Source organism: Genypterus blacodes, unplaced genomic scaffold (assembly GCF_046128005.1).
Source record: "Genypterus blacodes isolate CSIRO-AG114 ecotype Tasmania unplaced genomic scaffold, CSIRO-AGI_Gbla_v1 ptg000037l_1, whole genome shotgun sequence".
In the NCBI taxonomy this organism is placed as follows: domain Eukaryota; kingdom Metazoa; phylum Chordata; class Actinopteri; order Ophidiiformes; family Ophidiidae; genus Genypterus; species Genypterus blacodes.
Genome location: NW_027466850.1, coordinates 3,862,009 through 3,878,255, shown reverse-complemented (window position 1 = coordinate 3,878,255; position 16,247 = coordinate 3,862,009). Strand labels below are relative to the sequence as shown.

At 44.6% G+C, this 16,247-nt stretch overlaps 1 protein-coding gene across 2 annotated transcripts; it reads left to right on the top strand.

The window, feature by feature from the left end:
- Nucleotides 1–744: 744 nt before the first annotated feature.
- On the top strand, nucleotides 745–15,862 carry sdc4 (syndecan 4). 2 transcript variants are annotated; one of them, XM_076147133.1, is made up of 5 exons: nucleotides 745–1,030; nucleotides 12,155–12,377; nucleotides 12,489–12,535; nucleotides 12,641–12,836; nucleotides 12,996–15,862. In XM_076147133.1, the coding sequence occupies exons 1-5, from the start codon at nucleotides 977–979 to the stop codon at nucleotides 13,145–13,147; spliced, it is 672 nt and encodes a 223-aa protein (XP_076003248.1). In that variant the 5' UTR covers nucleotides 745–976; the 3' UTR covers nucleotides 13,148–15,862. The 2 variants fall into 2 exon arrangements, with proteins under 2 accessions (XP_076003248.1, XP_076003247.1); XM_076147132.1 differs by having other exon boundaries at nucleotides 12,152–12,377.
- The last annotated feature ends 385 nt before the right edge of the window (nucleotides 15,863–16,247 follow it).

Sequence of the window (16,247 nt, the reverse complement as noted above, 5' to 3'; positions counted from 1 at the left end):
CAGAATATTCAGTGCGCACAAAGAAGCATGGAAAGAGAAATTAGAATTGCGTAAGAGAGGGAAGCTTTACCCACACAGACACACAGACTCGTTTTCCCTTCCCTCTTTCGCTCTCTCTTCTCTCTTAGGGGGAGGGAACCAAACACGTTTTTACCGGAACACTACGTCATCGCGTTGCAAGTTCCATGAAGCTGCGCAAACCCCCACAGCCCGCCAGCTTCCGTTCACCCCTCAAAGTGCACAAATAGAGTAAATAACAAAACAAACGTGTCTCATTTCAAACGCGTTGAAATAGGATTATAATAGGAAGTGAGTTCAGTTCCTTCCTTCATTCCTGTACATTATCAACTTTACATCTCATGCGGAATATATATACATTATATATAAATAAGGAACTACAGATATTATTAATATCGTGATCATTATTATTACGAGTAATATTAGTATTCGTTTATTATTTGTATTGTTGTTTATTCAATCTAGACAGAGACAATTTAATCACAAACGATCTGTGACACCCTTTCCACAAAAGCCTGTAAACTTTTCAAGAATATGTATTTGTATGTTTATTGCGTTTGCTTGACACAAAATTCAAGACTTTTCTTGTTTATTTCAGACTTTTTGCGTGATTTGCTGTAAATTGCGTCGGGGGAGGCGCGGTGCAGGAGCCGAGCGGAGGCCATTGGTCGCCGGCCTCAGCGGGGGCGGAGCCTCGCTCAACTCCTTCTAAAGTACCGAGCTGTTCATCCATACGGTCAGTGAGAGAAGTAGGGAAGATATCCGCCCAGCTGGACTTGCAGAGTTTCCCACAGACAGATCAAACAGCGTGATTAGGCGGATTGAGTTCGAATTACGGCTCTACTTTTTGGATTCTACGCTGTTTTGGTGGCTAAACGCGAAGGAAGCGCAGTTGAACGTGAATTCTGCAAAACAACGTTCCCATCACTTTTATTTACTTTTAACGCAAAGGACCAGCATGCTCAGATTGTGCCTCGTGTTGGTTCTGTTTGCCTCCGTTTATTCAGAATCGGTAAGTTGTTTGTTATACTTTTAATGTCGCGTTATTGTCGTCGGAACCCTCTTAGCTTTGCTTTGATTTATCCGCGGAGTGCTAACCTGTTGAAGATTAGCTACACACCGCTAACATCACGGCACAGCGGAGAGTTTCAGCTCGGCACAACGGCGACTTTATATTGTTTCGTATTTTAACTTAATTCAGGATAAATTGAGCAGTTTCACAAAGTTTATTAGTCGGTTTAGATGGAAGATGGGGGTGTATTGTTGTTAGTCTGTTAGCCTCGCTGCTACAGTTCACGCGCACCAACGTACACGCGCGTGCGCCTTTCTAGCCTGCTGCTATTATCCAGCGTGGGGCCCAAACTGGGGGAATGGGCCCATTACAGGGACACTTGAGCTGCTCCTCTGTAAGAATGACTCTTATTGATCAATTAGTTTGACAGTAGTTTGCTATTCATTTTCCTACACTTCCATGTGTAAACACTGAGCTCTGAGTGTCCCTTTAAAGGTTAGTGACACGATATTATAGTGTTTAGTTTCAGAAACTTTCCCAATTTTGTAGGCTTTCTGTATCTTTTTTAAACGGTATTCAGTTACTGTCATTGCATTTTTGTTACTTTCGGACCACCACAGGTCCACTGTGGGACATGTGTTGGTCCTCAGGATCTGCTGTGACATCATGGATACAAATGAAAGTCTCCCTATGTAATGTAAAGCAAAGGGGTGACTCAGTGCTAAAGGAATGTATGGGTTGAGGGGACCACTTGAGCCGACATTTATGAAGGTTATTACACAACCTACTGTGTTATCCAGGTGTGGTTCTGGCTTTTGTTGTAGAGCTTTTGTCATCATTTCTAAGAACATGACGCGCCTGTAGTTGGTCATTGTATTTTTTTGTTTTGTCAAGGTTTCAGGGTTTCTTAGCAGCCAGTTATTTTCTGATATAGGCTTTCTCATTACTTGTTTACATTACTGTCAATGTGCTTCCAGCCCCAATATTGTGTACCTATCAAACAAATTGTTCTATCTGAATTTTAAAACCTTCTTTGTGTGAAACCCAAACACCTGGGAATGTCATGCCTTCACATAATCATGATCTGTTGCATAAAGGAAAGAATTTTCACGTGATAGTCGTGTGTGTGTGGCCCGTGTGTGTGTTGGTCAGTTGAAATGGAATAGTAATGCTGAGATGCCACCCACACAGGGAATGCACACACACTCAGCCCGCCCCCCAGGGAGCAAGTCAGTCAGTACAGATGGTGTGCTCAGTGTTAATCTGCTAAAATGAGTGAATAACAGCAGCATGCTGATTGAGCCGCTGACTCCCTGTGAGCCTCAGGTTGGTGTTTGTGTCAAAATGAAGGTAAACTGTAAGATGGCCCGAGGCACAGTGGGCCCAGAGTCCAATATATGTCAATCTTAGGCCTCGTTCTTCAGGGTGCCCAAACTGTTGCTGTAATCAAAGCAGAGACAAACAGCTTATCTCAAAGGTAAGGTCTGATCCTCACCTTCAGGCTGTTTCCACCAGCATGTGTGTGTGTGTGTTTGAAGCAAACAGCCGTCAGCACCCAGCTCGCCCTCCCAATCTGCTACATTCCTCAGAGCCGCACAGCTTCTGCTTGCTCATTCTCCTTCATCCTGTTGTCCCCTCCTGCTCCCTTCTCTCTTCTTCTTTTTGTATCCCCCCTACGGAATGTGACCCTTGGTGACCTTGACCGAACCTCCTTTAGGATTTTGCACACTTGGAAGGTTCTCAATAGGACTCGGAATCTTTTCATAAGAGACACTCTTTCCCTCTGTGGGATGATTGAACATGCTCATTTCTCTTGTTTTCACCTCTTCAGAAGCTGTTTCCAGTGTTGCTTATCTCATCCACTCCTCAGTAGCCAGTCTCTGCCTGTCCTGGGCTTTCCCACTGTCTGTCACTCTTTGTGATAACTCATCTTTCCTAGGTATGGACATAGTGGCTTTTCTGTTTCTGCTCCACTTTCTTTTGATGGCTACTTAGCCTCTGAGCTATGACAATCCTTTCCCCCCCCTCCCTCTCTCTCACCCCTTTCTTCTGTGTCTACCCACTGAGGTCATTATTGGAATGTGGGTTTGGCGTTCCCAGCTAATCGATAACAATGTTCTCCTACCTGACAATAGAAAGTGCTCCTTGACGCAAAAGGCTTTTGGGCAGCCACAGGCATGATTGGAATGTGTGGTCAGTTCAGAGCCTCAGCTTGTTAAGGCTCCTAAATGTCAAGATGTCTATAATTCTGTAATTTTGGCAGGTTATTATGTGATTTACTGACATCTTTGCTGCCTCACCTAAATTGATTAGATATTTCTTTAATTGCTGGCAGACGTGCTGAGCTGTGGCCCATCAGACAGTTTTATCAGTTTGTCCAAGATATGCTGGGCCAAGCAAGCCCCGTTCCTTTGTGCCTCTTTGTATTTACCTCAGCGTTTTCTATTCATATACGGCCAATTGTGAGAGCTCAAGCCACTGAGTCCTAATATCCTACACGGCACAATGTCTGGTGAGTGTGACGAATGGGAAAGTTGGTGTTTGTTTTGTTGCCAGAGAAATAAAAGACACCCTTAAAAACCAACCAGACTAGAAATCGGCACCTTTCATACCCTTTTTTTGTTGGGCTCCTCAGTTTGCCTGTGATTGCGACTGTGTTAACCCGTCATAGTGAAGAAACCTCTCTGCCCTGGACTTAATCCATGTTTCAGCACCAAACCTCAGCGTCTTGCCTTTGGACCCTTGGGGCTGACTCTTATTTGTTATAGCTTGTTGGAATGTCACTGGCTTTACATTCAGCTCAGTCATTTGCACCAGAATGAGCCAGGTTTTTTTTTTTCAAGGAAGTTTTCCTCCCCTCCTCTTGCTCTTTTGCATGATGGGGTGAATTGAATGTCTGTGCGGTGAAAAGAACATGGAGAGGGAGGGAGAGAGAGGGAGCATGATAAATAGTATCAGTAGGATGTAATAATGGTTCCTGCATTGCTGTCCGCTGGTCTATAAAATCTCTTTGGGCCATGGAATGTTGGCACAGAAAGAGGAGGTTTTTGTCCTTCCTGCCTGTGATGGAGAGCAGCAGAGAATCCGATTTCCCCCCACACCACTACCCTTAACCCCCCTCAACCGCTGCATATTCTGGCAGTTGTGACGGGAACTATATGAATACACGCTGAGCAGAAGTCGACCATAAAAACCCCCCTGTGTGGTTATATCATGCTCGTGTCACATTTTGGCTTCTTTATGCTGGGTGAAAACATTGAAAGGCAGCCTGCACCCTTTTGGGTACAGCTGTGCACTCAAACATATTTCAGCATTCATAACAGACTTAGTGAACTAATAATACACTATTATTTACAGCAACAGCCTGGGAAAGTCAGCCTCTGGAAATGTACAGACAAGCCGGCCAGGTTTCCTTCCCTGCCACCTCCCCCATTCCTGAAGAGAAAGATGTTGTGGCTTTGTGGTGGACCAGTGAAAATATAGGAGGGCTGAGGCAGAACATGCAATATGAGCTTTGGTGCATTTCTAATGGGGAAATGTATCATTGGGCCTGGAGGGAGTTTGTTTGATGTCAGCCCCGTAGCCCCGGCCTCTGCTGTCCCAGGACACTCTGTCATAATCTGACAGATGGTTATTCCAGGCTGCAGGCCTGCTTTCTTCTATCAGCTCGGATGCACCCAAACTACAACAGATGTGTTTTTGAAAGATCGGTTTGTAATATGTTGACATTTTTAAGGGCTGTAAGTGGCAACACCCAAGAGTATTTAGAGAAATGGTCCTAGTTTTGAGGAATGTAGCACAGCACGGCTCTGAGCTTGTACTCATGTCATGGTCCTGTAGACACAAACACTAGCTGTGAAGTTTGTTCTCTGTATTAAGGTAATTGTGGTGTCATATCATCACAGTACTGCCAAAGGCAAGTGTGATTGAGTGCTCTGTGCTATGTGGTGGCATGCAGAGGCATTTTGTCATTGGGGTTTCTAAAAAGCATTGACCCCCATAGATTGGTTCTGGCTCAGCTTCCATGCAATTCCACATGTAGGCTGATTTGAAAGTGTGGTATTGATGGGACATTTTTTGCTTAATTAGCCCAAAGTATTTCTGTTTTGTTTTCAATGGCTAACACAGTAGCCTCTGTATTTTTTGATACTTGGAACAAAAGATTTATAGCCCTTTGGTGTGGAAAAGAAACTAAATTTGCGTTGTAGTCAGATTCACTTAGGGCACCACACAGACAGAGATCCGTCCCTCCTGACAAATGTCTCTCAATAATACAGAAACCTTTGATGTGGTGTGTTCACAAGCAAATATTCTTTTCAAATTCAGCAGACTAACTTGTGGACTCTTGGCCTTTGGCCTTCAGTGGTGAATTGGTGAAGCTTCCACTACACTTGACAGAATGTCATTGTGTTTGTTGCAGAGAAGAGCCACATGTCGACTACACATTTACACAATGGTTTTGTTTCTTAGGTTTCCACCTGCCTAAGGGTCATACTAGACTTTGAACATGTATATAAGAGTGGAAAACAATCCTGTTGATTTTTGGATTTTGTTTTCTTTTGCTTCTAAAACGGTTCAGTTACCCCCATCCATCAGCTGAGATTAGAGAAATGCAGTAAATGCATAATTTATGTTAAAATGACATTTTAAAAAGTGTGTGTGTGTGTGTGTGTGTGTGTGTGTGTGTGTGTGTGTGTGTGTGTGTGTGTGTGTGTGTGTGTGTGTGTGTGTGTGTGTGTGTGTGTGTGTGTGTGTGTGTGTGTGTGTGTGTGTGTGTGTGTGTGTGTGTGTGTGTGTGTGTGTGTGTGTGTGTGTGTGTGTGTGTGTGTGTGTGTGTGTGTGTGTGTGTGTGTGTGTGTGTGTGTGTGTGTGTGTGTGTGTGTGTGTGTGTGTGTGTGTGTGTGTGTGTGTGTGTGTGTGTGTGTGTGTGTGTGTGTGTGTGTGTGTGTTCACCTTGGCACCGTTGTAGAGAACAGTGGAATGTGGTGGCTAACTGTGTAGCCAAGGTCTTAGCTACTTATCTGAGCCACAGGGAGAGACGCATTCCTCACTGCAAACCTCAAAAGTCTTCATTTCTCAGTTTCTCGTAGAGGAGAGGTGGCACAGATTCACAGTTTTGCCTGTTACTATAACAACAAAGAATTGCATTTATTTTTGGGGATTTAAATCTCAAATAAGCATGCATGTCAGTTGTTTGTTCTTTTTCAGTTTGGTCCCGTCAGTAGCTATACATTCATTCCACTGCCCACTTGAGTATCGACAGCTGAAAAATGTTCTAAATATGATTCAAATAGGCTCAACAATACTTTCAAGGCATATGTGTTTACATAAACATCACTATGGTTGTGTGCTGTTTATCTCAGCAGGTTGATCAGTAACAAGACTTGTGCCAAACAGGTTCCTGTAATGTTTTTCAGTCTCTTATGCTAGTTATTCATGATCTGGTTGACCTTGGAAGTGATTCAGGCCAATGTCTAGCTGTGTTACTTTGGTTAAGAAGAAGTGAAAGATTAAACACACAAAACATGAGAGCTGGATTCTTTTTTTAAACATTGTGATTAAACATTGCCATAGTGTTGAATGATATCGGAATGGAAGGTTCAGCTGTTCAGTCAACATGAACCTTGTTCCTCCTGTGTTTGACTTTTGAAGTCCGGGATACTGTTTACCTGAAGGTTAGTTGCTGGTATTATGGAGTTGAAAGGAAACTGGTCCATAGTTATACAAGTGAAGGGTAAAATGAAATGCTAATCTCCTATTGGAAATGAATAGAAGTTATTGTGTCTCATGTTCTATTATTAACGACCAGGCATTCTCATGTGTCCAAGCAACTGAGAGGTATAAAACACCCAATTGTTTACTGAATCATATCCAGGCTTCTTTTAAGGATTACACGATTGATTTAATAGCAAACCTCATTCATTGATTCATAGATTTCCTGTTTTCTCGCTTTCAGCTATTTGAAGCCTCAAGCTCATCCTGCTGCTGATAATAACTCCTCAGTAGCTTCCATTTAGTCTTCTTAGCTTTAATGTCCTTGATCCAAGGAAGTGATACGCTTCCCCGGGGGAGGGACATCAAAGAGCTTGAAGATGTGAGAGAAGGAGATATTAGAGGGGTATAGCTGCTATAAGAGGGTCTGTACTGACTGGCTGCTGCTCTGGGCTTGTTTGTCCATAAGTCATACGGTTTGCTCATAACAGGGAATGATCTAATTGACATTTAAGGATGCTTGATTGGTGGGAGGAAGTGACAAATAAGGTCATTACGATAAGGCCTGGGACATTCCCCAAGGACGAGCTCATCGGAACTCAATTAGACTTATCAGCAGAGTCTGAGTCAACACTGTCTGCTTGCACTGCTGGGTTCTACTCCTTCTGACATGGAATGAAACGGTCAAATAAATGTCACAGATTATAACTAAAGCTGGATGTTTCAATATTATTCAGTTTGCTGCAAAGTATTTTCTATGATGAGGACAGAATTGCCCTAAATGACTCAACATTTAGTTTAGTAGCTTAGGTGCCACAACGCGACTTATACCCATTTTCTGTCCATTTCAGCCTGATCAAGCCTGTCCACACTGTGACTCTACTGTGTGACTCTCAGCTCACATGGTGCTGGTAGGTGGAAACACTGCTATACATAGACGGGCAGTAGGTAGAAGGAATCTAGAGCTCGGTTGGCGGGGCTAAAGGCGCTGGTGGGTAGCGTCCAGCAAGACCCAGCTTGCTACTCTGCTCTACTATAGGTGCTTATCTGGGGGCACAATGTAGCCAGTCTGTCATTGACTCCAAAGCCTTAAGTATAACTCTTCGTTGGAGCAACACTGAATAAAAATAATGCGAGGTTCACCATAGGACTTGTTTGTTTTGTGCGTCATCGATCAGCGAGAGGACTTTAGCACTTTCTAACAGGTCTCAGTGCCCCCTCAACAGAATGACATCAGGGCTTAGTGAATGCATCTTACAAGCAGATCAGGTGACACAACATGTGGTGCAACTCCTGCTTGTTCAAGGGGCAGAATGGGGGGAGGGCTGAAGAAGGCAGAGGGTGGGAATATAGAGGGGTGGGTATAATTAAGAGAGCTAAAATCCCTACATATTAAAGAGTTCAGGCTTCTGACCAATGGACAAAAGAGAAAAAAAACGTAGAAAACAACAATAATTGTCTTTCCTTTGAAATCGCAAGAGACATTGGGCTTAACAAAAAAACAAGGAAGCACATTCCTACGTGCTGGTGTGTCTTTTCTGCCTTTTCATACTCTGTGCCTCCTCCATGCCATTGTGTGAATGGAACAGATGCCTCACCCTGTGTCGGCAGATGGAGGGATTGTTTCCCTAGTTTAATGAAGGGGCTGTCTGCTGAGGCTGCTGGAAGCTTAGCCCCGGTTACCTTGGTCATTGATATGCTCTCGAGGCGTCCACTGGCATTGTTTGGCGTCAATGGAAGGGACAGACCAAAAGGCCGGGTGGCGGGTCGCTTAACGGGCTGCCTTTCAGTGCAAGGAGTACAATTTGGAACTGGAAAGTTTTGGACCTCCATGCTGAGACCAGGCAAGATGAACAAGGACAGGACAGGGTAGTCTTCATAAGAACGCCACGTGAGCCAGGAATTTTTGTTAACAATATTCTCTTTAAACCCTAACCCTAACTCTTTAAACAGAAAACATTGAATGTCTTTTACAGTAGAAGTGTTTCAAAGCCACAGGTGTGTCAGGGTTCCTTTTTTTATTAACACAATGCTGTTACTCATGCCAAAGCGGTGACGGTGTGCCGGCCATATCCTGTTTGTTTTGTCAGATCTGATGACAGCGGCGTCACATGGCTGATAACCTCCAGGCCAAATGAGCAATTAAGAGGCTTTCATCAAACAATGAACAGCTTTGTTGACCTATTTGCTTGACCAAGAGTGCTGCATAAGTTCATCTGAACTGATAAACGCCAAGAAAAGGCTTTAATTCCAAATGCAGGCAGGATGTCTGCATTGAGACAATGAACCAATACCTTCTCTGGCTGAAACAATAATGTGTTTGCAGTATGACGCGGTGAACACGCCCGTTTGCATGCTTATTGCCTGTCACACGCTCGTCTCCTTTGATGACCATGTATTACAGCACAAGATCAAATGGTTAGCCTGCAAAGCACCACCACCACAAAAGGGAACAATGTTTTCCGCTTCTCTCTGTCAAATCCATTTGTTTTGCTGAAAGTCGTTGGTGTGGTGGAACGGGAAACCAATCAGCCGCTGCACTCAGTGTATGGCTGTGGATTATTGATGGGAAGACAATTTGGTGGTGAATTTGTGTCCTCGGTGGTTTTTAACACGACTGATGTATAAAACATGATTATTTTTTAAACAAACTTTCATAATAAGTCCTGAATGTATATCCATAAAAGTATATTACCGAAACCTTTACCTCAACAAGAAGTTTGCAAATCCTAGATATATGTATTGTGTCATTCTGGACTGTTTGTACTTTGTCTCCACTCTTTTGCATATTCAGTGAGTTCACTTATTTAGTTTGTTAGTTGTATTTTCCAACAGGCAGCCAAACCTGAGTAGATCGAAAGAATGCACACGGCTACTCGCCCAGCCTGTACAGTCACCAGGAAGGCCAGGATTTTCATGTTGACTTGAGCATCACCAGGCTCATCAGTGCTTCAGTCTGTACTTTGATTTGTTTGGTTCAAAATGCAAAAGCAGGTTTCTCCTTTAGTACAGTAACAGCGAGTGAGCATAGCCAGCAAGGTGTGTGTGTGTGCGGAGGCCAGCTGGGATGTTTGTGTTTGGTTTGAAGCCCTGAGGCACATTAGGACATACAGCTTTATTTGTCTGAAAAGCAGACTGCTGGATTTGTCCTTTTTTCTGCTGCAGTGGGCGTGTACGTGTGTTGTCGCAACGACATTCTTAGATTTGGAACAGAGCGATCTTGTTTTTGTCCAGGCAGGCTGAGCTTTGGCCTGCTTCCCATCCTGGATTTGCTCCGAGGGAGAATGTAGTGGGGATAGAGTAACCTCCAAATCTGAGGGCAGACTCTCTGACTTCCATCATGACATCAACAGAACAAAGACCCTTCAACCTTTCCTTCCTTCCTTCCTGGTCTTATTGAGTAACCCTGGCCTGTTGGGGCAGGTCTCAGTCTGCCAGTATGCATACAGCATGTTTTCAGTTTCAGAGCATATTATCGGATGCTATGGTGCATATATGGTGTATCTTCAGGTGTACGCACAGGAGGACCCTTCGGGACACACACACACTCTGAGGGGCAAAATTTGCTTTTCAGACAGAAGTAACAAGGAGTGGTGTGTCTACATCATTTTTCGCTCCTATGTAAACGAAAAGTATTCATACAACAGTCAAAAAACATAAATCCAAGGCACATGGGAAGTTAAAAAGCTTTTAAATAAACTTGGGTTAGCATCTGAAAATATCCCTACACATCATCAGACTCAGGGTAGTATGTGGAGAAAGACATGTTTGGAAGTTCATGCCCCTAGGAATGCTATTCACCAAGGAGGCCTTACGGGAAAGAAATCAAGCTGAGCGATTATGTGAATGTGACTCATGCTGTCATAGTTGATTTAATGAGTCTGACTAGGATGAATCCACATCAGCGTGGCCCCAGAGAGTGATTCCTGTAGGGTGACTCAATGGGCCTGTCCCAGCAGGCCCCAGCAGCAGACAACTTCTTATCTGAAAGGCAACCAAGTACATGGAGAAACACCTGTGAAGAGGCCTGTAAAGGTGAGAGAGAAACAAAGGCAGAGAAGCTGCTGGACTGAGCAAGTGTGTATTAAAGGACGCATAAACACCCTGACCCACCTTGTGGCAGAAGGTCTTGGGAGCGGCCCTGTCAAAATGGCTTCCCTGTTAGAAGCCTGTGCAGTCACAATGGGACCTCCCCTCCCCTCCTTCCCGTCATATAGGCCACTGTTAAAGGGAGAGGCAGAGGATTACCTTCAAACACCACGTTACTATGCAGAGCATCCAGAACAAACACACACGGGACTGTGGGGCCCCAGGCAGGCTCAACCACCAGTTAACCCTTCAAAATAAGACCCCTGCAAGGCTCAGATGGAAGTAATTTAGACGAGTCGTGATGTTAACACAAGGTGTGTGTGTGTGTGCGCTCACTGTTGTATAACCATTGAGTGACACTGATTGTTATGGCGACAGTTGTTGACACTCTGTCCTCTGTCTGTCAATAACAAAGCTTCATAAAGGCACAAGAGCCTCTTGTTGGAAACGACATGAAGCTGCTGAGTCAGTTTGGGATCTGATGTGAAGCTTCTGTTCCTCTGTTTCCATCCTGTTCATGCTACTCACACAGCAACGTCACTTAACTGTGGAGCCTTTTGTTTGCACACAGTCACACTTGGGTCTTGTTGTTTGGTTGTATGTACCAAGTAGGTAAGATGGTGTGAATGGAGGACAGTGTGTCTGCCTGTAAACCGAAATGTTGGTTCAGACTGGATCCATAGAGCCACAGAGCACAGCCCAGGGTCAAGGCTGCTCTGGGCTCTGGTCGTGTCTGGCAGTAGAAGGTTAGAGAATCCACCTCTAGACCAACAGCAGAGCAGCTTCTCTTCTCTCAGCAGCTAAAGGAACCATGTTGGTAGTTTTCCTTTCCTTATCTTGCACTGTTTTTTTTTTCTCCCTCAGACTCAGACCTCTGTTTGTCTCTGTGTGTGGCATCGGGGGGGCGGAGTAGAGAGAGACATGGATGTGTATGTATTAGCCCAGTAATTCGCAGGTTCAGTTGGCAGGATCTCCGGTTGTCTTTGGCCATGCGACTCCCATACATTTGGAAAAGGCTAATAACTGTTTCTCTGCGGCTCCTGATTGTGTCCCTCAGCAGTGTTGCATTCTGGGAAGGAGACGTTTCCTCCACTTGATAGCTGGTTAACTGTCATGACTGGTGAAACGGATGAAGTTTGGAGACGCCGCGAAACTGTCCCAACATTTAACTGCTGACTGATAGATTGCATTTGGTGATCATGAGGTCTGAAGCTTCTCTGCAGATGGACCTGGTACTTCGCCCCAGGAAATGCCCTGTTCTCATGTATTCCCTTAAGCCCCGCCCTGTCCCTAACCCCCGCCCTGTCTCTGATGTCCTAGCAGGTGAGGGAGACGGAGACATGGATGCCCATGAAAACCACACAGATGGTTGCCATGTCAACACACCAGGATGATCTCGTCTCATCAGGAGACTCCCAGAACGGCTCAGACTTTGGCTTTACAGACGACGAAGACGACGACGATGATGCGTATGACGCCTATGATGATGAGGAGGATGATGAGGATGATGAGGACAGATATGAGATGTCTGGCTCTGGAGACGGAGGTTGGTCCTCACAATCAGACACAATCAGTTTTGAGTGTGTATGCTTCCTGGGCTGTTCCATGTTTTGTTTTTGTTTGTTTGTTCTGACTTGAACCTGTTTTCTTCCAACAGCAACGCCTGAACCAACAGGACGAGATCACACCAAACCATCAGAGAAGGTGAGAACAAAACCCATATGGTCCAAGACTTAAATGTCCCAGTGGTTGTATGTGTCCTGCCTGAAATATCTCCCAACATTGAACGTTCCTTTGCTTCATCCTCAGCCTGATGTGAAGGACAACAAGATCCCAGAGGTTGAGCGCCCAGTGCGACCTACCGTCAACGAGGTGGACATTGTCCAGAAGAGTAATGAAATCCCGTTGGTGAGGACCGAGAAACAGCCAGAGGATTACCCCTCCAACGTCCTCATGTCCCACGCCAGCGAGGACAGCATCTTCAACAAGACGGAGGTCCTGGCAGGTCAGTACGCACCCTAAATGCAGCACCACTTCCTGCTGTTTGAAAACATCTTTGTTTATCATACAGTAGTGAAGTCGTACTTCAGAGACAGAGGATGAAGGTGTGTCCTCGTTCTCATCATTAAGAAATCTCACGCCTGGTTGCGTTCTGTCTCCTCAGCTCTGATCGCAGGCGGAGCCGTCGGTCTGATGTTTGCCGTGCTCCTCATCCTCCTCCTCATCTACCGCATGAAGAAGAAGGACGAAGGCAGCTACGAGCTGGGGAAGAAGCCCATCTACAAGAAGGCCCCCACTACAGAGATCTATGCGTAGACCCAGACTCCCCCTGTCCCCCCTACACACACTTCATTCACCCATAAGTCCCAGAAAAACCCAATCAGGGCCACCGCCTGGCCTCGCAGTGCCTCATCATCATCTTCATCATCACCCAGCTGGGTCGGTGGCTGGAGAGAATCAATCCACTGACAACTCCTCTCTACCCTGATATTCACTCATTCTGTACTTTTTAACCAATTAGAGGCTTTTGTCGGACTGTCCACCTGACACGCTCGAGGAGGAAGAGGAGCGACAGGGACGGGCCATTTCAATGTTTTGGGTCCCCGCATCAAGAGAAGAACCCCTTCCTTCCCTTCTTATAACACTAACTGGCCGTGCAATGACTCTTCACTATGGTACCAAACTTATTTATTCGCCCTCTGCTATCTGCCCTTCCTCCCTCCCTCCCCCCTCGTCTTCCTCTGATCCTGGTCTTCGGGCTCTGGTGCTGCAGCGTACGAGCACGTCACGGTAGCCGACGTCCGTTCACTCGTTTCCCGTTTTTGTTTGTTTTTAAAAAGCCGACCTCGTAATGCAGAGAGATTTCACAGACGGGACCTTTTCTGTTCAAAGATCCTTCACCACGGGAAAAACTGAGACGACATCGTTGAAATTGTTTTATTCTCTAAAGGTACACTCGTTTATTACTGAGTGAGTTATTATTAGAAATGTTTATATTATCAATGGTCCTGAAATTACAAAGAGACGAACACCAGTCGGTCCCAGGGGTCCAGACCTTATTTTGCAAATCTGCCCCTTTTTTTTCCGAACGAGCTGAGATTCCATTCATGTTGTGTAAATTTCTGGAAGTCTTCGGAAAAAATTTCATTAAACTGACTTTAAACTGAGGCTTTCCTGCTACTGTCTAAACCTCCGGCCATGTTTCTGTCACTGTAGCTTCATTAGCCTGGCACACCGCTGTCAGGAAGGGAAGCTTAGACTCAGCCAGGAAGTAGAATTTGCAAATACTGTGTGACCTAGGACACACACACACACACACATACACACACACACATGCTCTCTCACACACAGAGGCATGTATTTTGTACTTCAGGAGCCTGGAAGATGTTTTACCACTATAATAATCACCATTGTGCCTCCAGGGTTTGTTTTCTGTTATTACGGTGAACTCGGACTGAAGTCAAACCAACATGCTCCTACAGGGCTACACACCCACATTCCACACACACACACACACACACACACACACGGCCACAAACAAACTAGCCAGTGGAGTGTGAAGGGAGCCAAGATGCAACATGGTGTCACGCTCCATTTTAAAGCGTCGCTCCGTCGGTACTGAAGCGTCTCTCACACACACACACACACCCGCGGCTCACTGAGGATCTGAGCTGATCTGTGAGCTCGTCACACGTTAGATAGTGTTCATACTCAAGTGTCCAACAGAAAGGATCTAAGCTCTACGATCGGAGAAACTGGTAGTTCTTCAGCATATGGTACTTTGTACGTTAATAAGCTACAACATTTTCCTTCAGTCATTTTGGGTGTGTGAGCAGAGGAATCTAGCATGATGAGGTTCGATGCTCATGTCTGTCTGCTGATTCAAGCGTAGTTGAATCCACCCATGGTTTGTACATAGTCATTAGGGAACAGAACCCGGTTCAGCTCGGTACTAAGCCACATTCTGGCAACAAGAAAACTATCTACCAAATATTTAAATGCCAAATTCATTTGTATTTTTTTTTTCTTTTCCCCCCCTTCAACGTTTTGTTTTGATGTGATTTCACTGTAAATGTCCAGACACAAAGTGAAGCGTCTTCATGTCAGAGTGGGAGGAGTTTTGCTCGTACTAACGCTCCTTCTCTCCATATTCTCCAGTGTTTTTGTTTTTTTTTCCCCAGTAGATCAACATGTTCCGTTTTTTTTTTTTTTTTTTTGTATTAATTTAACTGTCAAAATATTTTATTGCCTTCTTTCAGGTCGGGGTGTTTTCCCCTTTTTAAGCTGTTGTATATGTGATTTTAAAAGTTTTATATACACTAGTTTGAGATTTTCTGAAGCAAATAGTTTTGAAACTTTTTATTTTATAAGAGTTTCTATTATCTTTTAGACTTTTTGTTTTTGTTTTGAAGCGCTCTGTATTTATGTTGTTTTTCTTTTGTGTAGAAGGATTGATGATGTGGTTGGTTCATCTCGTCATTCAGGGGACGTTGTGCCCATGAGCCATGTTGTCCGTAGCAGACCTGCGTTGGTTACACGTTGAAATTAGACTCAGTGTTGCCTGAAGGCACCAAAACACACGATTCAAACTACATTTGGTTTGTTGATGTCATTTCTCAGCAACCAAGATGGAACGTCACAAGATCAAGATGGAACCAAGCCACCGGAAAGAGAAAATGACCTGTAAAACATAATTTGTAAAGTAGTGATTTTTCTGTACTAAAGTAGGAAAAAGAAATTGGGGACATTTAATTTTCTGATCCTCAGTAAATGAATCTGTCACTGTGGGGAGAAACGTCTTGTTGGATCTGAGATGAATCAAACTCGGAGGGGGAAAAAAAGGTTTTTGCATTTCAAATAGTAACCGGTCTCAGGTCTGGTCCCTTAGCATGGAGGAGATATGTGCTGCTGCTTAATGTCACACACACCACATGTGAATCACCAATAGAGTGGAGAAGCCAATGAATCATTGGTTTCTGCATGCAGGTTCTGATTTATTATTGGAAATAAAGCTATTTTTATGCACATTAACATTCAAACATGTCTTTGTCCTTATTTGCCGCTTTGCTTGATTGTGGAACCCCCGAAGTTAAATGCCTACACACACACACACACACACACACACACACACACACACACACACACACACACACACACACACACACCTGGTTCATAGCTAACACCACCGACTGACTCATGGCATTAAATGTACCAAAAATTATTCACAGTAGTTCTGTGAGACGTGTCCCTCTGTGAGACGTGTCCCTCTGTGAGACCTGTCCCTCTGTGAGACCTGTCCCTCTATGATTTGGTCCCTCGGGTGCAGAGGTTTCAGCTCAGGTGCAGCTCGGCCCTTCCTCTACATTCCAGGTATCGGATTTCTTCCATTGTTTCCCGGCCCTGAACTCACCTGCGC

Excerpts from the sequence above, each read along its gene's own strand:
- sdc4 (XM_076147132.1), top strand. The coding sequence starts at position 977 with ATGCTCAGATTGTGCCTCGTGTTGGTTCTGTTTGCCTCCGTTTATTCA. Across the intron at positions 12,378-12,488 it reads GTCTGGCTCTGGAGACGGAG|CAACGCCTGAACCAACAGGA; the intron begins GTTGGTCCTCAC and ends TTCTTCCAACAG. Across the intron at positions 12,536-12,640 it reads ACACCAAACCATCAGAGAAG|CCTGATGTGAAGGACAACAA; the intron begins GTGAGAACAAAA and ends CTTCATCCTCAG.